The sequence below is a fragment of the Melanotaenia boesemani genome, chromosome 3, assembly GCF_017639745.1.
Source record: "Melanotaenia boesemani isolate fMelBoe1 chromosome 3, fMelBoe1.pri, whole genome shotgun sequence".
NCBI lineage: Eukaryota > Metazoa > Chordata > Actinopteri > Atheriniformes > Melanotaeniidae > Melanotaenia > Melanotaenia boesemani.
In genome coordinates this window covers 4150799-4175011 of record NC_055684.1, presented here as the reverse complement: position 1 = coordinate 4175011, position 24213 = coordinate 4150799, and the positions used below count along the sequence as shown (strand labels likewise).

Below are 24213 nucleotides of genomic sequence, written 5' to 3'. Positions count from 1 at the left end.
ATCCACATGCTCACCAAACAGGCTGAGTGTTATGAATGAAATGAAATGAAAAATACTTTATTAATCCCAAAGGGAAATTCAATATTGTAGTAGTAGTAATTTTTTTTTTTTTTTTTTTTTTTTTTTTTTTTTTTTTTTTTTTTTTTTTTTTTTTAGTAAAGTAAAACAATCACATTAATTAATTAAGGGCTTTGTTCTTCAGCCTGATAGCTGCTGGAAGGAAGGATCTTCTGTATCTCTCTGTCTTGCATCGGACTTGAACAAGCCTCCCACTGAACACACTCTGTTGTTTCGTCACGGCGTTGTGTAGAGGGTGTGAAGGATCTTCCATTATCTTCGTCAGCTTGTACAGAATTCTTTTTTTGATGATCAACTCCAGCGGCTCCAGAGTTACTCCAAGCACAGAACCGGCTTTCTTGATCAGTTTGTTAATTCTTTTCAAGTCTCTGGTTCTGATGCCGCTGCCCCAGCAGATTGCTGCAAAGCTGATTGCACTTTCAACAACAGACCTGTAGAACATTTGCAACATTTTGGTGCAGACGTTAAAAGATCTCAGCTTCCTTAAGAAGTAGAGTCTGCTCTGACCTTTCTTGTAAATGTACTCAGTGTTGCTTTTCCACTCAAGTCTGTTGTCCAGCTGAACTCCAAGGTACTTGTATTCCTCCACCACCTCCACCTCCTCTCCCATGATGGAAACACTTCTATGTGTGTTCTTGTTCCTCCTGAAGTCAACAATCATCTCCTTTGTTTTCTTGGTATTCAAGATGAGATGAGATGTTATACTAGCTCAAGCAACTTTGCGGCTCAGTGGGTTTAATTAATAAGCTTAGAAAAAACCTCACAATTAAACTGTCCAACCCTCAAACAAGCAACCAGAATTTAGCAAAGGCCAAACTTATGCTAGCCTCTTAGAGCCTCTTGCTGCACAACTTACCATGAGGCCAGCTCTCAGCAGACTGAGGAGGGAGGGAAAATTCCCTCCTCTGCCGAAGCCACGCGGTAGGCATTCGTGCCCCTCCCAAAGCTGCCCCCATGGAAACTCACACTGGAAGGATGAAGCCAATCCCAGCAGCAACTAGATGAGAGGAGGGTACACCACGGACATGTCGCCAGTCCGTTGCAGGAAAACGAAATGTGTGAGGACAAAGTACGTATATTTTTCTGACACTAACTGTGCACTCTTAACTCTGGATCCCAACTTTATGGAGCGAGAAAGGGGTTAAAAAATCCAGATGTTGATCCTCTGGCCTCATGCATGAGATCAGGGGACCAACACCATTATGTTGTGACGTGTAACTATTTAATGTAATCACATACTGAAGATGGAGAGTTATCAACAGTCCTGGGCATGTTGCTTCAAGTAGGAGTTAGTTATAGTTACTAGTTACTTCTTCCAAAAAGTAACTTAGTAACTGGGTTCAGCTTTATAAAAGTAACTAGTTGCCAAGGAAAGGAACTATAGCATAACTTTTTTTAGTGTTCAGTTATGTTCTCTTTACTTTAAATTCAACTATATGTTCAATTATGAATGATAAAACTTCATATATGTTGTGATTAATGAATGAAATGGGAACTTAACAGAATGAATTATGAATAGAAAATATTTTACACTCATCTGAATGGATGGATGGAAGGAAAAGTAACGTCTGTGCTTCCAGTTTGAAAACACCTCCTTTGTTTTCTGTGGACTCACCGCTGCTGCATGTGTCTCGCCATTGTTTGTGTGTGTGTGTGTGTTAGGGTGTGCAAGTGTGTCCATGTCTGCCTCTGTTTGGCTTACCATGACATTTTACTCTTCCTCTGCCAGTCACCATCACTCATGTGGTTGTTTTGCCCATTTAAGCCCCCAGTCAGATGAAGACAGCTGCAGTGTGCTTCATTATTATAACACCTTGCATTTTCTCATCAGTACCGGTAACCATGTTGTAAAGATGGAAACAGTAATTAGTGTGATTCCCTCACTGAAGGAATAACGCTGTTAGTTTAGTTTAATGCTGTTACTCCCATCAGAGGTTATTAAATCTCCGTCATTATTATGGCTGTTAAAAGAACAGTATATTGTAATGTCATATTTTTGTGTTTCCCTGTTTTTGATTAAATTTTAATGTTTTTTTTCCAACCATTAAGCGTTGGAAGTATTGGCTTAAGTGTTCCTGGAGGTTTGACTAGAAAGTATTCTGGACAGTATTAGTATTTGTTTTTGATTGTTCCAATAATAATAAACCTGTTTGCATAAAGGAATTATTTTTGTTCACTCCAGTGCTTAAAAACCATGATAAATATTCTGTTATGGTTTATTTAAAACAGATGTAAAAATCTCTCATTAATCGTGAGAAAACTCAGGACTGCCATCAATCACTATTACATGTTGTGAATGACTGACATCCCTAGTGATTTAAGCTGCAAGGTTACCTGCTGCAACAGTTAAACTAGGTTGTGTGAACCTAAACTAAACATGTAAATCATAGATGAACAAAGTTAGGATAGATATTCAGGTCTGCTCATGTCTTTTAGCTGAAACAACTCATGTTGTAAAGTTGAAAATACATCTGAAAAAATGAGTTTTAAGTTTGTCCAACTTAATATCACAACTTTGATTTAACTACTTAATGTAGGTTCACACAACACCAGTCTTCTTTTTTTTGCTGAGTTTACTCAACTTTATGCAGTTGGTTGCTTTACTTATTTAGGTTTTCTCAACTACTCATCCTTCAGATGGGAAATCTGTATTCCATCCATCTATTTTCAATACCAACTTACTCCAGTGCAGGGTAGCGGGGGGCTGGAGTCTATCCCAGGGAGACAAACAACCACTCATATTTGCTCCTAAGGTGAATTTAGAGTAAAAAATTAACCTGTTGAACTTTGAGGAAGCTGGAGTACCTGGAAAAGACCCACGCATACAGTGGTTCTCAAACTTTTTCTACCATGCTCCCTTTTATATGTATTTAGGACTTAAAAAATCTATTAAAAATTGTCATCTTATTTATTAAGAACAATTAAACCTTTCATTCAATATTTTTACAGTCTGAAGTTGCTAGAATATCCAGCATAACCATAACCTGAATGCCATGTATTCATATCCAATAAAGATAATCTACATATTTATATAAACCATACACACACAAACACTCAGCTGTTCCCTGTTGTATCATGTGTGTATGAACTTTTATTTGCTACTAGCTACTACATGTGGTATTGTGTTAACTATTCCCAGGACTTGAACAGCCATGTTACCTGTATGGTGCCCTTAGGTCTCATTTCCACCAACAGGTGCAGGACGGCTAGAGTGGGGATATGGTCTGTAAACCGAAATCTTGTTGCATTCCCACAGCCAACCACAACCTCACCTGAGAGGCAGAGTATCAGTTGGATCAGATGCCTCAGCTATGTAATAGCAACCTTCCTTAAAGTAAAACCAAAACACAACTCAGAAACAAAGGAAGAGTGATCATCCAACAGTGTTCTCTCTCCCTGACGCCATTTCAATCAACAATAAGAATTTATCGGATCGGTTAGATTGGTACCCCAACAGAAGGGACCCTCCCAACCCGCCCCAACCTGCCCCAACCAACCCCACCCTGACCTGCCCCACCTTGACCCGACCCGTTGACAGAAACGTTGCATTTAAGGAGACACAAGTCATCTAAATTTGTCAAAGCTAAATAATTTCATTTCATTAAACAGCTAATCTTTAAACTTGACCTTTTAGTTCAGCTTTAAAAAAAAAAACATTTGCTCACCTAACTTAGAAAAACAATTAAATGACAAATTTGTTTGGGTTGTTATGCTGTAGTGGGAAGTGTAGATGGCAGAACTGAAGAGGTTTTGACTCCATGAACCACTTTAGCATTTTTCACATTCTGCCACAAGATGCAGTTTTAGAACAACAGGCTAAATTCTCAGTGTGGAAAAACCAAAAGAAGCCAAATCTGCTTGAATAGTTGACAAAAAAAGACTTTTACCTCCAGAATGTGGGGGTGGGCCACAGAGAAGAACCACACCTTGACCCTCACGTACAGATACAGAGCTTCTTCTGTGAGTCTTGAAGTTATCCAAGTCTGAAAAATATACATAAAACAAACAGGGTGTGAAATCTCTTCTCATGTTGATAACTAATGCACCTGAAAAATAAATAAACAAAAAATGTGAAGGAATCACAGTTTTCTGCTCGGTTTTCTTCCTGCTTGCATCTATTTAAGGTTGTGACAGGAGGACCAAGCAACACAACAGGTTGCCAGATTATGATAGAGCTCACTCAGTTGTAGAAAATTCTTGGCATTTTTTTATTGACTGCAGGAGAAACTTCAGCTTTACCTTGAAAACAATATGGTACCTATAAAAACAAAGGACTGGAGTACAAATGCAGCGTGTCAGACCGCAGCACAAACCACTGAACCTCCCTCACACGCTTCCACGCAAATGATATTCAAATACCAACATGTGAAACTCTGCTGCTGCGCTGATGAGCAGGACACTTTAAAAAGTAAAAACAACACGTTAAAAGCACCGAATAAGAAAAACCTGGGGTGGTAAACAGCCTTTGGTGTTGTCTCGGGTCGAATCACCCCCCTGTGTGTTGGTGATGTGGATATTCACTTTGAGGATGCCAAAAGAATCAGAAATAAGATGATTTAAGGGCCTTGACAGGGACCCTTGGTGAAAGAAGACAGCAGTGACTGGATGTTTTATGGAAACAGGCTCAGGTTGGGACTGAAAGGCTGGAAGCATCATTCTGAGTATGAATACTAATACATATGAATGGAGCTGTGTGCATGCATCCCTAATATCTCAGCATTCAGCCACATTGGGACTTTTAAGATGAAGCCAATGTCGAGTTCAATGTTCATATTGTCACCTCACTTTTCATTGTTGACTTTACTTTTTAGGTCTTAGCACTCCAGGGTCATTTATCAGTGCAACTTCTTCCTGTCCAACAATATGATATGAAAACGTCCCGTTAGGAGGCACCAGATGCTTCCTTATAAGCTTCATGTTGAGAAGGAAGATGAATAATTGACACATATTATTTAGTTTTTGTTTTCTTTATTATCATAATATTAAAGTCAGTTATTACTTGTCAGGGTGTATCATTAGGAGGTCATTTTGTCATTGTTCACAGAGGAGGCCCGCCATCATAAAATATGGTAAACCACTAAAATGTTTGGCCTGTAGCTGACTTATTTATTGGTGAGGCAGAGGGTAGGCAAGAATTTATCAAGGGGTTCATATACTAAGAAAAGAAATGATTGTGTACCTCTCTCTAACACACACCCACCTCCACTGTTGTGATGGTGTGTGTGGTCACATTAGAGAGACATGAGAAATAAAACATCTTTAGATTAACAATCAGGATCCTTAAGTGGAAATATCTGCAACTAGTTCAAAAAGGTCCATAGAAAGGTATGCTGCTTGTTTTGGGGTGGAGTATGTGAAGCTTGATGTGGTAGAAGGGGATTGATTCTGGTTTCCTGTCTGGTGGTAGACGGGGTCCTGAAGTGGCTAGCTTCATGTTGGGAGATGCTGGGCTGCTGATAGTGGGGTTGGGGTCTGTCTCCACCTGATCTGTGTCCTTCCTCTTTACTAAAAAGTCAGAAATATCTCCCTTCCTCTTCATTCTTTTATCTTCCCTATAAAATGAGACTTGTTAGAGAACACATTTCTCCACATTTTCATGCTGTAGCTACGTTAAAACAAACTAGCATCTTGGCTAGCTCCCTGTTTAAATTAAATTGTATCATGTACTGCTAGCTTAGTCAGCTTGAGTACTCATGTACTCTTTGAACATGTTTTTAGTTTATTTTCAGTCCCAGTGTAAAAATCTTAATTAATTGAGTTTATGTTAATTCCTTTTTTTTTTCTTTTTTTTTTCATTTGGCCGCGTTGGGACTTTTAAGATGAAAACAAAACAACAACAACAACAACAAAAAGCCCTTAAAAAGTATTTTCTAGAAATATGAAGAATGAATAATTAGGAAACTACTAGAGAGGTGAAAGTTCAGATTTCAGAGGTGCCACCCTGGTCACCCCTCTAGCTCCGTCCCTGGCCTTCAGTCTGTCTAAAATTTAGACACCTAGTTTATTTGGATATTTTAAACCACTCATGTTTGATGTTATCATTAATAACATATTTTCCTGTGATGTGACAAACTTAGAATAATATTGATCTGGCCTTTAAGAAACCAGGTGGAATTTCTGTTTGTAGTCATTTAACTTTTTCACATCATGTAAAGCAGAAAAGACACTATTTGGGAGGTTTTATTTGTCACAAATTATCAAACAGTACAACACTACAAGGAGTAATTAAAATACTCATCTAAACAGATGGATACAAATGCTTATTAGCAGCCTCTCAGCAGTTTAGAACCACCTGCGCTCAGATCACACCTGCCCTTCTTTTATACTATTTGTATGTTTATATTTATCTGTATAAATGACATGGTGAATGGAACAGACAACCTAAAATTAGAAACTGTTGGATAATTGCATTCAAAGACACTTTTCATAATAGAAAAGGAAATGACTATTATTGTACTCTGCACTGATAATTGGAGTGGATAACAAAGTTCACCATAAACTAAATCCATAACAGAAAGAAAGCAAAACAAACCGAAAACAAAATATTAACAAAGACCTGCTGATATGAGTCTAACAGCAATGGCTGACAGAAGTAACACGAGGAATTTCTTTTAGCTCTGCTGGTAATCAGGTTACCTTCATTCAGGATGCCCATCACTACTGAACATCACAAAGCACCTGAAACAGAGTTAACCTGGACTTGTTTTCTCCAACAACTGATGGCAACAACAGCAGGTCTTCAGCAGCACTTCTTTTAACAACTGACTTCACTAATGGTGTGTTGCACGGTAAATGTAATTTAGACGTCACATGAAGGCTAATCTCTGCACTGATGGTCTGAGAAAATGAAAGGTAATTATGCCTCTTTGTGTAACAGTTCAATTTGACTGTTGTTTAGTAGTTTAACCAAAGATCTACAAAAGATTCTAATATATAAAAACCAAAACTGATGTGCAGTTATTATACATCTCTTTCTTTGCCACCTTATTTATTTCTACAAAACTGAATTGAATATTTTTTATTTTAATTTGTCCTTAGTATTCATGTTGTTTTATTATCACATTTAGCATGGCTGCTGCATAGAAAAGATTTCAATTGCAAATGTAATATTCAAGTCTGGAAACAAATTAAAGACTGTAAATTAACATGCAAAGATAGCTGGTGTGGTGTCTCAGATTTATCCATACACATTCTCCAAATTGTGTTAATTAACCTTGATTAACCTTGTTCTGCAACACGCTGCATATTGTCATGTCAGTGCGAGCGGATGGGTGGACATGAGCGCTCTCTCTGCAGACCTGCACATTAACAAAACTGCAACCAGTCCACTTTCCGCTGAGATTACTGATTAGTTCAGCTCCAAGTGATCTCAGTGTAAAATTACCGGCTCACTGATTTATGAAGAAGACTATAAGGTCAGGTAATATACGTCAAATTGGAACAGTGAACTTTTACTAGTGTGTGAACTACTGTGCTTTTTTTTTGACTGATGTGTTTGCTAGATATGCTTTGTCTGCCTTTTTTTGCCTGTCAGTAATGTTTTCACTATCCTTCTTGTATAATATTGCTATCTGATCCAAAAAAAAAGAAGAAAACAAACAAAAAAACAAACAAAAAAAAAAAACTGACAGCACTGGAAGTGTGAGAGTTCTCCTGCTGCTTAACACTCCTGCATGGAGCAGGTTTATTCAACTTTACTCTTTGCACTCCAGTCATGCGCTACCCCACGCAATGCCTCAGTACTCGCTGTTTGGGGTGTCTGCCCCACAGTTTGAGAATCACTGGACTTTCAACAGGGTTTCACAGGTTTCAACCGGATGTTTGGAAATTTTCCCACCATGGCCTCGACTAAACCAAAGCAGGTGTGAAAAGGAAGAGATTTAAGGGATTTCAGTTTTATTGTTTCCAATTTATCTTACTGAGAACAGAACCCTGGTTATCGCTCATGAATGACTAAATATAAAACTGTAATATATGATGTTTGTGTACATGTTTGTGTTTGTGAGAGTTTCCCTATAAAATATAATGCAAAAAAAACTGATGAGCATATTCAGTTGTTTGAAAAAGAAGATGCTCACTCTTTCAATCTAACTCACTGGATTTAATAGGTGATTCTCACCTGCCTGTTTTTAAACTTTGATCCAAGTTTAACTCTCAGATATATAGTTTGAACATGAATAAACCTGCGAGGTCGAGAAAATCTTGGTTTACTCTACTGAAATGTATAATAGAAAATGGAGTTTGGGACAAAATACTTTTTTTTTTTTTATGAATTTAGAAATTCATAATGCAAGAGATTTAAAGAGTTGCATGATCAACAATATGCACTTTTAACCATATCATCTTATTTAGTATAACAAACCTGTCCTAAATGTAAAATTCATATTGGTACTTTGCTTCATTGTCTGTGGGAAATAAAGGATAATTTAGATTTTCAGGTATGCGCAAACATCAGTGAAGGAAGATGTAAACAGTAAAACCAGGAATATATTTGACTGGAAATTCTCAGAATCTTTTACACAACATGAAGAAGTGACTCAAACAATTTAATGTTGGCAAGAATAACTTTTGGAAACAGTGATCTTGGTAGTTCTGACTTAAATAAAATATTATATTGGTGGGAGGACGGATGTTTTTCTCCGGGAATGGTTGAAATGGAAAGGGTGAACATGATGGGTAAACTGTCATCACTCATGTTTATTTTATACTGCTGTGCATTACTTTGTGTTTGACCAGTCTTGTGTTGCAATGTTTTATCCAAAATTCTAGTTCATAAAATAAAATAAAATAAAATAAAATCCTGGAAAAAAAAAAAAAACACCACCGATTTAAATGTGTCACTATTTAATTAATAAAAACTAAACCAAAATGCTTTACTGTGGGGAGATATGGATAATTTTGTCATTAGAGTTTCTAAATTAAAAATAATGGTCAAAATAAGCAAAAAAATAAATAAATAAATAAATAAATAAATAATGATTCGGAGAAGGTCTGTGCTGCTTCTGCTTGAGGATTTTTGGTCCACTCTTTACATTGATGTTTGCAGCGTTTGTTTCCGTTTCTGTTTCTCTCAAGCTCTCAGAATTGCAATCGGGTTGACTTTGGACTTTACAACACTTTGATTATTTTCTATTTCAGTTAATCTGTTGTAGATTTACTGCAGTGTTTGGGATCATTGTCTTGTCAGACAGATGGCCTCACATTTAACTCAGTAGAGTTCATGGTCTGCACAAAGACTTCTGGGAGTCCTGGTCCTGTAGCTGCATTTCAATGCTAATTGAGACTGTGCTTATGAAGCTCTTGAGATTTTACAGTTTTCTTTGAGCAGCATGAGCTTATCTTGGCCAGAACTGGAAGCTGTCTTGAATGTTTTGTTCCCTTGAAAGATTTTTCTCACTGTAAAATGATGGACTGCATATAGTTTGGAAATGAACTTATAACCACTCCCAGACGAATTGGCAGCAACAGCAAAAACTTTTGTATAGAGTGCACCTGTTATTTTTACACCTGGTGGACAATTAATCGAGTGCTGATCCCTACCTCTACATAGCCTCTTAACCCCAATGGAAGCAGTGAGAGTGTGTTTGCATGCTTTGCACATACAGTTTCTGTATTTTGGCTCATAGAATATGCAACTGTATTACACAGAATGTGTTCTTTTACTTCTCCCAGATTATTTCTTTCAGTATCCTGAATTTTAAGGCTCTGGGATTTAAAAAGCCTGTACGTTCTTATATATACTCTTTACTCGCCCACCCTCCCATCTGCCCTGGGTAGGCTGGGCGGCTGTTCATCTTAAGCTTTGGTCCTCTACATGAGTCCTATATATTTATATATATATATATATATATATATATATATATATTTATCATCAAAACAAAATGTGTTCCAACCTGATGATGTTCAGACTGCGATGTACTGATGTTTGTAAGGATATGCCAAGGTTTTCTGTTCCTAGCTTAAATGCTACAGAGATCACACTAATTTAATTTACGTTATTTTACATCTTTTCATTTACATGGGAATTGGAGCAGGCAGCATATTATATGGTTGTTTTCTCAGTAGGAAAGATGCTCTAAATATGTAAATTACCACAACTACATAAATGATGTGAAAAATGTGGCCGTTTTAACTTCATGTTTATTTGCAGTTATGTGTTTACCACTCATGACTTTTGTCTTTCTTTTTGAAATTGGAGGAAAAGCTTTTTGTTTTGGTTTCCTTCTTCTTTCCTTGAATGTCACTTTGTTGCTTTGGGCAAATAAAAGTAGTTATTTTTAAATAAAACAATTTAAGAGAAAACTCCTCTAAGCTGAGATAACACATGACAGGTGAATGCATAAGTTTGCTTTTTTATCTTTTAGGTCTCTCTCCGGTTTACAGCATCTTTAAGGAAATTACTGACAGTATTAGTCTAATTTAAGGCCGTCTTGGACATTCTGACATCTTTGATGCATTTTCTGTTTTATATCATTAACTATCAATGTTACAGATGTAAACCATACTGCTGCACTAATGCCTGCATTTCCTGCACTGCACTGCGTGATTCACATTGCAGTTTCTTGTGTCCTACATCTTTGCTGTGAATTATTTACACCCTGTCAAAATGAGAAAAGTGCAGGATTAAACTTTGAGATAAAGCAGTGTGTGCACATTTGGACACAAACAGGGGCTAATGCAGACATGGCCTCATTCCCCCAGATTAGCAACATTAACCATCAGGGTTTTCTTGTAACGTGCTGATAGCTTCTCATTACCTTAACCTCAAAAGATTGTAAAATAATCTAAACTCAGATGGCTGACTCGGATTCCGCCCTCGCATGTTAATCCACTCGCTTGATTTATGCATTCGTTCCACACTGGAAAACAACATGTCATCCCCTCACGAAGTTATTGAGCATCAGGCTGCAGTCCACAGATGGGATGACAAACTTGCTCTCTGCTGTCATTTATACACAGCAAATCACTGTCCCTCTTAATTATTTTTGTCGGGCTTGAAAAATCGCCTCCAAAAAAAGTCTGGTGGGGCGGTGACCAAGACGTAAAGGTACTTAAAGGATGATGCCAGAGGACTGATGTGGGAACATTTGTGGATTTCTGAGGTTGATGATGTGCAGAACAAATCTAGCCTTGATGCTTGAATTAGGGGGTTTATTTTTCTCGCCTCTTTCCGAAGCTGTTTGAATAATGCTCGCTGTTATCTGCAAACTGCCACTCAAAGGTGATTAATGTTGTAGCACGGCTAATTGGCTTCCCTCTTGTCAGAGGGCTTTATCGCTGGCTGCTGTCGCTGATCAGAGATCTCTGATGAAAGCACGTCACTGGTATATTTGCTTTATTTTTTATTTTTTTATCTGCGCCCCTTTAGTTAAATGAATTATCTTGGCTGTACATTAGTCCTTTTTTCTTCTTCTGGATGTACAGCAAAGCAAGAAGACGCTTTTAATCAAAGGGGGTTTGAACTGATGGACAAAATACTTCTTTTTGGAAGGGCCACTCAAAAACACAGACAAACCTCACCACTTACTTTCATCTAAAGCCGCTACAGAAGGTTAGATAAAAGCCCCCCAGTCCTTCCCAAAATATCCCAAAAGAACAAAGTCAACAAAAGCTAGGGACATCTAAAGTACTGAATCGAATCCTCCACCAAAAAAGTCTTTTTGGGATTATTTTTTATTTATTTTTTTGGCTGAGATTAAAGCTGGTGTGATTTATGATGTGGTGATGTCTGGCTCTCTAAAGCCGCTCACTGTCCCTGTCCACAGCGGCAGACATAACTGAAAGCATCGTGCTGAAAGCATGCTGCAAGTGGCAAAATCCACCATCACCCTACCCTGCCCCACCTCTAACCATCCACTCTTTGCAGCCAAAAAACAGCAAAAGAAGCATTGTTGAGACCGAGGCTTGGGGAGCAGCAAAAAGCATAATTTACAATATGGAGCGGCTGACTTCTTTTAGATCTAGGAGGGGTGACATTACAGTGGATGGGTGGGCAGACCAAAGGCATGCCTTTCTAAACTCACACAGAGGTGCAGTTGTTTAAAAGAAAGCTTGAAAATAGTTTTATTAAATTCGGGACATAAAGGAGTCATAGAAAAGCTTGAGTGTAATCTTCAAAAAGTGGCAAACAATGATTAATTATCTCTGGATAAGTACGTGATGTCCCGTCCAGATCCATTAGCATCAATTATAGCAAAGCTGGGTTGGCATTACAAACAATGATCCAGATTAAGCTGATGATCGCATCCGAGACATATGAGCTTTCCAAATGCCAGAACAACTAATCATACTTCAACACACCTGCTCAACCGTGAACATTAGATTCATCACAACCTGCTGCTCTGCAAGTGGATGGAGGATAATATAATGATGGCAATAATAAGCATGTGCAGGTGCCTGGGTCTACACACTACAGCTTTCACACTTTGTTACCACAGCTTGAAAAGTTAGAAAGTGCAACTTTATGAAGCTTCACATTGTTTCGGCCACAAAAACAAACAAAAAAACAAACAAAAAAAAAACAAACAAACAAAAAGAAAAAAGCAAAAAGACAAAAGTGAGTGAGTCAAGTCACATTGGCACAAGGGCTGCACAAAGAAAAGAGGAAAAAATGGAAATAAAATACTATTAAATATTAAAATGAATAATAATTCATGAATAAAGACATAATAAATAAATAAAATAAAAATAAAGACATAAATAAAAGTAAACTAAAGCAGATAAATAAACAGCATAAATTAATTCGATAATATGAAAAATAAACAAACACAAAAAGAGCCATTAACAGACATCAAGGGGTCAAAGTTTATTCTCTGTCAGTCTGGTCGGAAATAGATTGAACATTGTAAGGAAATGAAATCAGAGGACTGTTAAACTATTTTTACTTTTTAGCTGGATATACCCAACAAATGAGTAAAACAGCATATGGCTGCTGGGATGGAGCAGCATTGTGAGTAATACTGAAAAAAAAACAGGTATTTCTAAAAATCCTGTTTCCCCCTCATCCACACAGGACCATCTACTTCAGAAAAAAAAATCTTCATCCACTTCAGAAGCGCACACAGCATGCAGTGTTTGCAGGGTCATGGGCACAAATGCAGACAGAAATCTGAGTGTGTGTCTGCTGGCCGCTGTGTGTTAGACTGAGGGACTGGCAGCATGTTCCAGGTGGAGTCTTCCTCACAGCCAGTGTTAGTCAGGACAGGCTCAGGTCCCCCGGGATTTAAAAAAAGGATAAAGGAAGAATAGAGGATGAGTGGATAAAAACGGCTTTAACTAACCAATGTGACCCTTTTTAAAACCTTTCCACCTGGAGTCTGGAAATGTTTCAGGAGAGAAACGCTGCTGTAATTCAATGGAACATTCTTTTCTAAATAAATCGCAACCTTTAAATACACCTGAAATCATGGATAGAAATGTCTTTTTTATCTGAAGTCTTTGTCTGGCCATTTAACAAAACGTAAAAAAAAAAAAAATTAATAATAATAATTTGAATATACGCAAAGTATTTCAGAGCAAGAAAACACAAATTATCCCAAACCCTGTCATCATTTCTTTGTTGTAACTGTGTTTTTATAATACCGTTTTATTTACAGACTGCTGGATATTAACCACAACCTTATGACAATAATGTGAAACAGAAATGTAAATGTAAATGAAAAAAATATTTCCTTCATCTTCTTCCAGAAATGATAAAAATATGTATAAATAGAAATAGATTATATCTAATTAAATACATTAAGTAAATGATATAAAATAACTATGCAACTAGGGCTGGGTAGCGTCACTAATTTCCTGAAGTGATTTGATTCCCAACAGCCTATTTCCATTCGATTTGATACTGATTTATTTACAGCTAATCGTGTCACACCTTAAATATTAAAGACTTTCTCAGATAACATTTCTATAAAACACTGAATTCATTTACTTCATCAAAATCAGTTATCTGGAAGTAATCAGATTACTGTAGTATTCTGATCTGATGCATCTATATTAATTTCTTAAATACCAGAACAGTGTTTCCCAGATTCACAGCCAGAAATGCTGTGACGAAATAAAAAAAAAGCTCAGCTTTTTAAATGTCCTGATGAAACTGTTTCATTCAAACTAAATATTCTTTCAGTTCAGATCTCAGATAACGTGATGTTTGTAAACCTACAAAGAATACTTGGTCTGCGTTTCCATGACGACTGTGATGCTATCTGACTACTTTTACACTAATAGGATCGCATGTGTGTGCGTGCAGGTGTCTGTGTGTGCTCTCTGCCGTGGACACACACAGCAGAGCAGCTATGACACGCCGTCATGTAAATCAGATAAATAGCATCAGACTGTTTACTTTTTAGTAAAAGGACAAAGTGTAAACCTGTTCTAGAGAAAATGTGACTTTAAATGACCATATCGGGTTAATTTTAAAATACGTGCGCGATGACGTGGCTAACACAGTGGTGTCAAGCCAATCGTCTTTTATCAATCGTCTTTTATCTTGTCTTTTAGATCTCTCTCTCAAACTTTGTTCTTAAACCGTTTCAGTTAAAGAGACAGGAACTAGAAAGAATAGTTTTAATTCTATGAAAAGAAGAGTGGCATCATCTGTTTGTGCTGTGTGTTGCGCGCTTGGGTGTGTGTGTGTGTGTGAATGTGTGTGATTTCAAATGTAAAATAGATAGCATTTGCATTATTCCACTCTTAGATTTTTAATATATGTTTTTACACTGTAAAGCACTTTGTATTGCATGACAATGTATGAAAAGGGCTATACAAATAAAGTTTGAATTGAATTGAATTGAATAATGTGAGCAGTAATATGCTGCAAAATACTTTACAGGTGAATGTAATCCACACTGGCGAATATAAACGTGTGAATTTGGACGGAGGCGACACAGGAAACCAGTTGTGTGTTTATATGCTAAGATCTCGCCGAGCGTCGGTAAGTCGTGAGAGTAAGTTCATGTCGTTGGAAAAGATGACGTACAAAGATCAATCTCCAAGTTTTATGAATCTATAATGTATTTAGAAAATTTTAATCAATTGAAATTGATAAATCCTTTTTTAAACCCAGCTCAATATGCTACATTAAAGTTAGCATTAGAGGAATACTCTGTGTTCACCAGTGGCATTGTGGGAAAAAACACCACCCAATCAAAACGACACGCTGTCATGTAAATAGGATGAATGAATCAGACAAAGCATCAGCCTGGATTTTATTCTCACATCGACATCACGGTAAATTTTGGTGAAAAACTGTCAATCCAACGCTAAATTCAATGTTTCCATGTTGCCACTAATGACAGTTTTTAAAAATGGCGGTTACCACACAAATTCAGCAAGAAGATCCAGAAATCCGGAAACTCTAATCCCAAATTGACCAATCCTAAAGGAGTACTTTCTCGTAATCGTCTGCGTAGCAGGAGTGCACGTCAGGCCTCCACGGAGCCCACGGTGGTGCCGCAGACGCCGCGCGAGTATAAATCCGCGTTTAGAAATACTTTAAAGCTCTCCGCCTGCCACTCTAAAAGCAACGTGAATCAGCCCTACCTGCACAGCTGTCACGCTCAACTTCTGCTCTTTTGCCTGCACAACCTGAATCGCAAGGTTATCTTGTTATGGACTTGTTGTTATTTTAGACATCTATTTTGCAGTCTGTGTGACTTGTAACCAATTTCACTGTTGAACAGTGATTCTAAGACCAAGTGACAAGCAAGGCTTAAAGACTGTAAATAGTCTGAAAGACTTTTCTTTGTTCCACCGTACTCCCCTTCAGTTTCTACTTCTTTCAGGTCTGGACACTTAAATTCAGACCATCATATTCTGCTTTTACAGAAGGTTCCCAGGAGTGATATCTTGATAGTGTGCTGAAGTTAGAAGTAAAAGCCAGAGTATATCCTATTAGCTATTCACGCCTCATTAACTGAGTCAATATACTCTCTCTGCATTATCACACCAGCTGAAAAGAGTCTACAGGATTTATTTGCATGTAAATGAGGTATTTTTGTCCCCCCTCAAGGCTTTAAACCTTCTCTCGTGACATCTGGAATTGTTACTGCCATTGTTTTAGCAAAATGTGACTTTCTCATACAGTGATGAGGCACTGTTTATCTATAATATCTGTAACTGTGCGTACACTCCCAGGAGAAGCTGGATGTGTCAAGGCAAGCTCCATTTCCCTTGATGCGTTAGACCTTCTAACATTTTTTTTTTTTTTTTTGAGTTGCTGCATTCGAAGCACAGCCACCCAAAGAAGAGACCCACAATGTAATGCCAATATTGAAAATACAGCCTGTTCATCAGTATGAATTATGAGCATGCATCTCTTACATAATCACTGATACATAATCGATGGGCATACTAATCAAGGGCAGTGAGTATTGAGTGGGGGCGCCGACTGCCCATCAGTTATCTTTGCCTCAGGAGGAAGACAGCTACAAGCCCTGCTGGAAGTATCATCATCCATCAAAAGTTTGTGACATGGAAAGAAATGCTGTAAGTATTTGGACTTCCTCCAATTTCAATGGATAACCTTGAAGGTATCGTGGAGCACCTGGACCAACAAATTGTTTGCAGAGGAATGTCATTTTAGAGCATTTTCCATCCTGTTCCAGCAAATAAATGTTCAACATGTTCAAGGTCAGAAAGAACTGTTTAGTAAAGTCATACAAAAGAGGACATTAGAGTTTAGTTTTGAAATTTGGTGTAATTTAAATTTTAGACCTATACACTGGTTTGAAGTGTTATTACAGTTCAAATCCAGCACCTCCAATGATGTATTTTAGGAGGATAACTCACCTGAAACAAGATCAAGGCACTGCTGATGCCTATTTAATGAAAGATAAAGCAGAAATTCCCCAGACTCAGAACTAAATGACTGAATTAGAAGGCAGCACATGGCCACTGATCAACAGAGCTTTCCTAAAAGCACGAGTGCCCCAAACGACACAATCAAAATTTCATTATCAATTTAAAGATCAAGTTCAATACAGAGAATTACTTGACCTTCAAGCTAAGACAAAACAATCAACTGTGGTCCTGATTCAGAAGATTTTTTGAGAAACTAGCTGACTGAAACTTTGACTGATGCCAAGAGGCCATCATGGCAATAATTTCTCATTTATATATATATATATATATATATATATATATATATATATATATATATATATATATATATATATAATGTATTTGTCACAGGACTATCACACGATACACAGTAAGTTATCTATTATATGAGTGAATAGAACTGTTTCTCCTCTTCTGTATACAAAGGCAAGTTTTTTTTACAAATACTACACATATTTAGAGATTTTACAAATATGTAATTTTTATCAAATCAAATCTTTCTTAAGATCAGTTGCTTATCTCCATAAATACACTACGCAAGCTTCAGGAGATGTAGCCCCTGATACGGGGCCACGGTAATGCAGCCTAAAAAGACACAGCTGACAGATAACAATCTGACCAAACTGATAAATGTTTTGCATTGCATGCAACAAATCCAGGAGGTAGATGCTGGATTGGGACTGTTAAAGGTCTGACAACCTTTACATCTTTTGGGTTTTAGCTGCAGCTAATGTGCATTTTTACTGCAGAGATTCCTTTCTTTTTCACTGACAGCTGTCATTACCGCTGTACTTATTAGAGGTGTGAGCATGTGCAAAAAAGACACATTTTGCTTTTTTCTAATTACCAGCAAAAGGTCACAATCTTTATCAAAGAGGTAGGAACAGAGCTCAAACAGCACTTCTGCTGAAAGTGTGAACAGTGTGAACCTGACAAGGGAATCTCATGAATAGCATATTTTTGCATGTACCTGTGCATGAAGAATGAACTTAAGTTGCCTTCAGTTCATACTGTCTGACTTTGAACAAGTTACTGATTGTAAACGCATCCGTCCCTCCTGCTCATTGGAAAACCAACATCTTCACTTGTTTTCTTTAAGTTTTACAATTTAGAGATCCATAATATCAAAGCTGTTTATTATCACTGCATGGAACATGACAGCTGAAGTGAGGCAGAAGCTGAGAAAATGTCATTTACATATTCACAGGTCTGATCTGGATGATAATCGAGACTTGAACTGAACATTGTTCATTCAGCCATGTCTGCCACAAGCTGCCACTGGTCGGTGCCTACACACCTTCTGGCAGAAAGTTGCAGCTCATAAACATCCCACACAGCGATAATGGAAAGGAAATAACAGACCGATGGACCTGATTCAAAGTGAATCTTCTCACCTCCTTGTCAATTCCTGCCCAAGTCTGTTAATGAAACATTAATCTGGGTCAGGTGTGTTGAAGCAACAAACATCTAAAACCTGTGGGACAGTGTTAACTGAGGACCAGAATTGGACATCCCCGTCTTACAGCAAGTGACTTCCTCTTTGTATGTAGGTCATGACCAAAGGGAATTACTTTGGTATTAGTCCATAGCAGTGTTTGTAAATCCCAGGAGCCCCCGCCCTGCAGGTTTTAGATGTTTCTGTACTTTAACACAGAATGATGGCTTATTAGTAGATATGGGCTTTTTAGTTGATTTTTGAGGTCGACTAGTCAGGCCAACTAAAAATGATTAGTCATGATGTTGTCATGACATCATCAATATAAATGTAAAAATACTTCTCCACAGGGAAATTGTAAAATGTGTGTGAGACGTGGTTGTATATTATGTGTGTTCCAAACACAGCCATTTTTATGTATTATTTTTTTTAACATTGTGTGGACTCTAGTGTCCTTTACTATTCAGTAGGTGGATGAGGACACGGGTCAGGGAGACGTCGGGATCAAACCTGGGCTGGCTGTGTTTATGGGACGGCTGACATGCTACGTGAGCTAAACACCACACCTACAGGAGTGTTCAGCAACAACAAAAGCAGTTATTTTCTTTCTTCCTTTTCCTTCTTTCCGTCTGGTCTTTTTGCTCCTGAAGCAACATTTCTTTGGCAGTACAGTAACTGTGCTGCTCTGGGGTCTCATTTATGAACGTGGCATATGCACAAAACGGGGCCTGAAAGTGGCATAAGCCACTCCCCATGCAAAAGTTATGATCTATAAAAAATAAACGTGGCGGTACCCATGCATCTGGACATTTTGAAGGCAGGGAAAATCGACACTGTAGGTGGTGAGGTAGTGAAATGCAGCCAGACTGCATTATACTCCTCCCACACATTTAATTTCACTTCACACCAAGCATCAGTTATAGATCCATTTTATCTTAAACATTCAAACCAGCAATGTTATTTGTACTGCGGCTTGTAGTGAGCCATAACTATTCCATAAACATCTTGCAATATAAAATATATATAAAACAAGTCAAATCTGAGACCCTGGAGCTGAGAAATGGGCCGGACTCTGTGGTAATTAACTGGTGAATTTATGATCATAGTTGTAGCCTAAACCGCTAATTGACACCAAGGTGGGAAGCAAACAGTCTCCCCCCGTTCTACCCCACCCAGTATGATGGCCGCAACCCACTGCCCCCTCCCTGACAGGATGGCTTTACATGGGAGCAAGGATCAGTGAGGATGTTCTGCAGCATTTGAGATGAGAACAATGCAGAGGTTAATTTTTAAAGATCTTTAAATGTATTAGATGTGTCCCACATAACTCTCTCGGTGATGCACATCATAACTCTGATTTCTTTATGTTCATCAGCGATGACATTAACGGTGCTGATAGTGTTCCTTTGTGTTTGGAGTAAAGCTTCGGTCAGAACCTGACCACTTCCGGATGAGCTATGTGCACCTGACACACTTGTGCTGGGGACCGCCAGAGCTCAGCAACCACATCTCCCTCGTCGGGTCGGGACCTCCCCGTACTCACTACCTCCCATCCCCGACTGTTCAAGAACTGAAGGATACGGCACATCAGCCTGATGTTCTCTCTGCATGTGTAAAACATAGTTTACACTGCATGACATAATATATATATATATATATACATATATGTATGTATAAATGCCCATATCTTTATTATTTAGCTTCGTCAAGTCATGCATTTGAGGGCTTTGGTGTGTTAGCAACATAACTCATAACCGATTGTGATAAAAAATAAAAAAAATAAAAAAAGGAGTGTTTACTATTGGGAGATAGGAATAATTTTGTCATTACAGCTTCTAATTAAAAATTAATATCCACTATCATTGGCACATACAAAAAAAAAAAAAAAAAAATGTGTTGGGGGAGGTCTGCGCCCTTTGAGTGCTTCTACTTTATTTCTACTACAGTCCTGTCACTCACACTGACAGACTGCACCACACATCAACACATTACATAGCGTTTTCTTTTATTTGTGACTCCACTGCTGTGGCCACTAAACAAAAATTAAAATTCAGAAGCTCACATTTCCAGGTAGTCTGTGATTTTTAAAGGAGAAATTGCTTGGAGGTGTGAATGAGCATGTTTGTTTTTTTTTTTGTTTGTTTGTTTTTTTCAGCTTTTGGGCATGCATACATTTTTAGTATATATACTACGCCTCCAACCCGAGGTCGGGAGGTGGAGGAGAGGTGATTACTCCAGGATGAAGCAACAGGCCGCTTCAGGCTTAGCTCCCTACACTTTACCCAGCAGTGGTGAAGCAAACACGGGACTCTACTGAAACTAAAGGAGCTGTGTGGTGTTTATTGCTGAAGCTGATCCATCTATTTGCTATACTGCTTAGTCCATATACCGCTTGGTCACAGGGAAGCTGGAGCCTAGCAGGTGAGAGTAAGAGTACACCTGGACAGGTCGTCAGTCCATCACAGTTAAGCTTAATTTATGTAGCTTAACTAAGCCAGTTTCTCACTGCTAACTCTACTGCAATGTCCCCGCTCTGTCTCTGCATGTGCGTCAAACCAGCTGATGTGCTGTGTGTTTCTTTCTCGCTCGACCTTAAAGGGGCCACGCTGTTCTTTTAACGCAGCGCTTTAAACAGCACCATATCTCTCATTCTGACATAACCCAAACAAAAACTTATGTTTTTAAAAAAGTTGTTGACTTTGTGCATCGTTTCGACTAATTGACCGTCGAATAATCGTGCACATCCCATTAGCAGGCTTGCAAAGAACTTGACGTCTGGTTCAGTTAATCTGAATCAGGTTGAGTTGGAAACATCCAAAATATACAAGTCCTGGGTACCCTAGCATTAAGAAAGACTGGTCTGTAGTCTTGTCAAAATGTCTTGAGTCACGCCATATTTCTTCATTTATTATTTAAAAGCGGTGCTGGCAGCAGTTCTCCAGGCTTTCTGAAGGTTTTTCAAACTTTTTCTTTTTGTGTTTTCTTTTATATTGCTGTTTTTACTCATAATCAGTAAAAGATGTCCTTAAGCTTAGAAAAATAATCCAGCAATGACTTAACACGTGACCTGAGATATGCATCTGGACCTTCAGCTGATCTACTGTTGTCCAAAGCTTCATCTGAAATAGTCTCTATGGGAACGAGGTTGTCATCAAGCAATTTTTAAGGAAGGGAAATGACCCAAGATACAAGAACTGGACTGAAAATCAGTTGCAACAGGTCTGATGGAGGGATGGATCCTCCCCAGAAGCCAGAAGTCAACATTATTGAAGCAGTATGGGATCATCTGACACAGAACAAAAGAAAAGCTTTGGAAAGTCCTTCAGGAAGCCTAGAGATCTATTCCTGAAGACTACTTAAAGAAAGGTTGCCTAAGAGGGTTCAGACTATGTTGAAAAACGAAGGTGGTCCGACAAAGATTTACATTACAGTTCACTTGAATTGCACTTCTTTGCCTAATATACTGTATATCTTTCAATAAATCACTGCACCTATTTATTCTTCACCTGTAAACATAAAATATACTTTTACTAAGTACTAAATCAATATTTTGAGTTATTTCTTGTCTCATGTGCCTTTAAAATTTTATATCAAATTACACAACATTCTGATGTAGTTCCAGTTGCCCTTTAAATTAATCCCATGAACCCTCGCCATTTAATCTTGTTCTGAAGTTAATTAAGCTATACCATGAGTAATAAAGAAGACAGATGACACTCAGTCATACACTCAATGCATGCCCCCACTGCGACAACAACTGAAGGCTGGTAAGGTCAGATCGCAGCAATTGATGGAACTGTCATCCTATCAGTGGAAATCCAACAGCAGAATGAGATCATGAATTGACTTTCCACTGGATCCAGAGGACCAAACAAATGCACCAAGACAGATTGGTGGCCTTGTCCCCAAACGGTAAACCTCAGAATCTAATCTGAGTAAGCGATCACTCACTTGCTGTGAATGTCATCATTTACGCCTGATCAACAACTGGCACATAAGCCGGGACTAATCGACCCAATGCTGCTTCAGGAATATGAAAACCAGGAGCTGTCAGGCAAACTTATCAAGATCCATCAACTAATCTATCGTGAAACTAGTCAAAATGAAGTATATAAGAGGCTGAAAGTGCTGATTTAGTATATTATTCATTAAGTGGTATCACGTTAAATAATCAAATAACTAACAGGATTATAAAAGTAGTGCATGACTGAAAATCACAAAGAAATCTCATGTATAGATGCATCCATAGTTAAAAAGAAACAACTCCCAGATGTATTTAAAAAAAGGAAGAGTACTTTTTAAATTTAAAAGTTTTACTCAACAGTAAAAAACATTTGGTAAAATTAGTTAACAATGTGTGATATCCCTGATTTTCTTTCCAACCCTATGCAAGGTAAGTTAAATCCATTCTTTCTTTCCTTCGTACATTCGTTCACTTTGAAAGCAGCCTACACTGACACAAAAAGAATTTGATCATTTAGACCGACTGAATCCAGGGCTGTTGAATTGATGTGAGGTTAACTCAGGGACACATATCACCCCAAGCTTAACTCATACAGATATTTATTGTAGAATTTATTAATTTCATGACTTATAACCATGTTTATTACTGCACATCTGAACAAAATGAACATCAACACAAAAACCTGAACCTAGCAGACACATGGAAATCACTTTCCCAAAATTCGGCATCATTGCTACACAGCTCCACCTTTTCTCCCTCTGTACCGGAATAGTTCCTGAATAGTACCTGATAATACCTGATAGTACCACATAATACCTGCCTGTAGCATCGACACCATGAGTGACGTCTGTCTTGTCCTAGCAGCACCTGTCCCCTCTGTCTCTTCCTCATCGTAACATATTATATTCTCTGTTATGACGCTAAGATGTTTAAAGAGGTTTGTGGTGTTGCTATAAAACTCTTCATCTTCCCATGCACATCCTGCATCGCCATTGCCGACCAGTTTCACACATGACTGAGCTACTACGCCGCTACCCTGCCAAATGGGAGGTGGAAGAAAAGTAGTTCCTACCAACTGGGTGTAATGGAGACGAGATCCTGACCATACATTTACTTCCCACTGTATTCCAGTTAGTGATAAACTCCATACTTTTTTTCCCAATATTAGTAAAATATTGACATTTAACATGAAAATTTATTCTAGTGTATGGACCGCTGGTATCAGAATCATTGATATTTCATTGTTGATCCACTCATCACTAGTAAATGCAGCCTCAGGTGGACAACACATGACATATTTCATTTTGTAAGAATTCAGCAAAAACTAAGTCAAAATGCAGAAGCAGCATATCAAAAGTAAGTAAACCCTTCTTGTTTCTAAAGCAATGAAGACGCTAAGTAGTAGATCAAACGTAAATGATTAACTGCTCATCAACAGGTGTGACCACCTCAGATTGTCTTCAGTTTGCTGCTGTGCAGCATTCAGGTGTGTTCAAACAACGCCAAAGAGGAAAGACATCAGCAACTGTTGCTGCACAGCAATCTGGAAAAGCTTATAATGCATTTTCCAAACTATTTGGGGTCCATCACTCCACAGTGAGAAAAAGCTGCCAATACAGAGTAGATATTTCAACATATTTTACAAACACATAACCTGAAAAAACAAAAACAAACAAAAACAAAAAAACATGGTCGTTCATTCCAATTGAATGTGTGTTATCAGACTTCCTTTTGTAGTTTGACTCGAAGCTGTTGTAACTACGACCAGAAATGATAAATGGCCTCATATTATTTTCTGTTAAATTAGTTGCAATTTCATTGATTCTTTGTTGGCCACATGCTGCATTTGGGCCACACATTTGTGTTTACATGTTTGATCTGATTTCTGCTCTGTTTTTGT

General features: G+C 38.0%; 1 protein-coding gene across 3 annotated transcripts in view; it reads right to left on the bottom strand.

The window, feature by feature from the left end:
* Nucleotides 1-24213, bottom strand: part of LOC121637452 (contactin-4-like) — a 229672-nt gene that overhangs the window by 123876 nt on the left and 81583 nt on the right. For all 3 annotated transcript variants that reach the window (XM_041981642.1, XM_041981641.1, XM_041981644.1), the window contains exon 5: nt 3966-4061. In XM_041981642.1, the coding sequence (XP_041837576.1) occupies nt 3966-4061 (96 nt within the window). The remainder of the gene's footprint in view (nt 1-3965; nt 4062-24213) is intronic.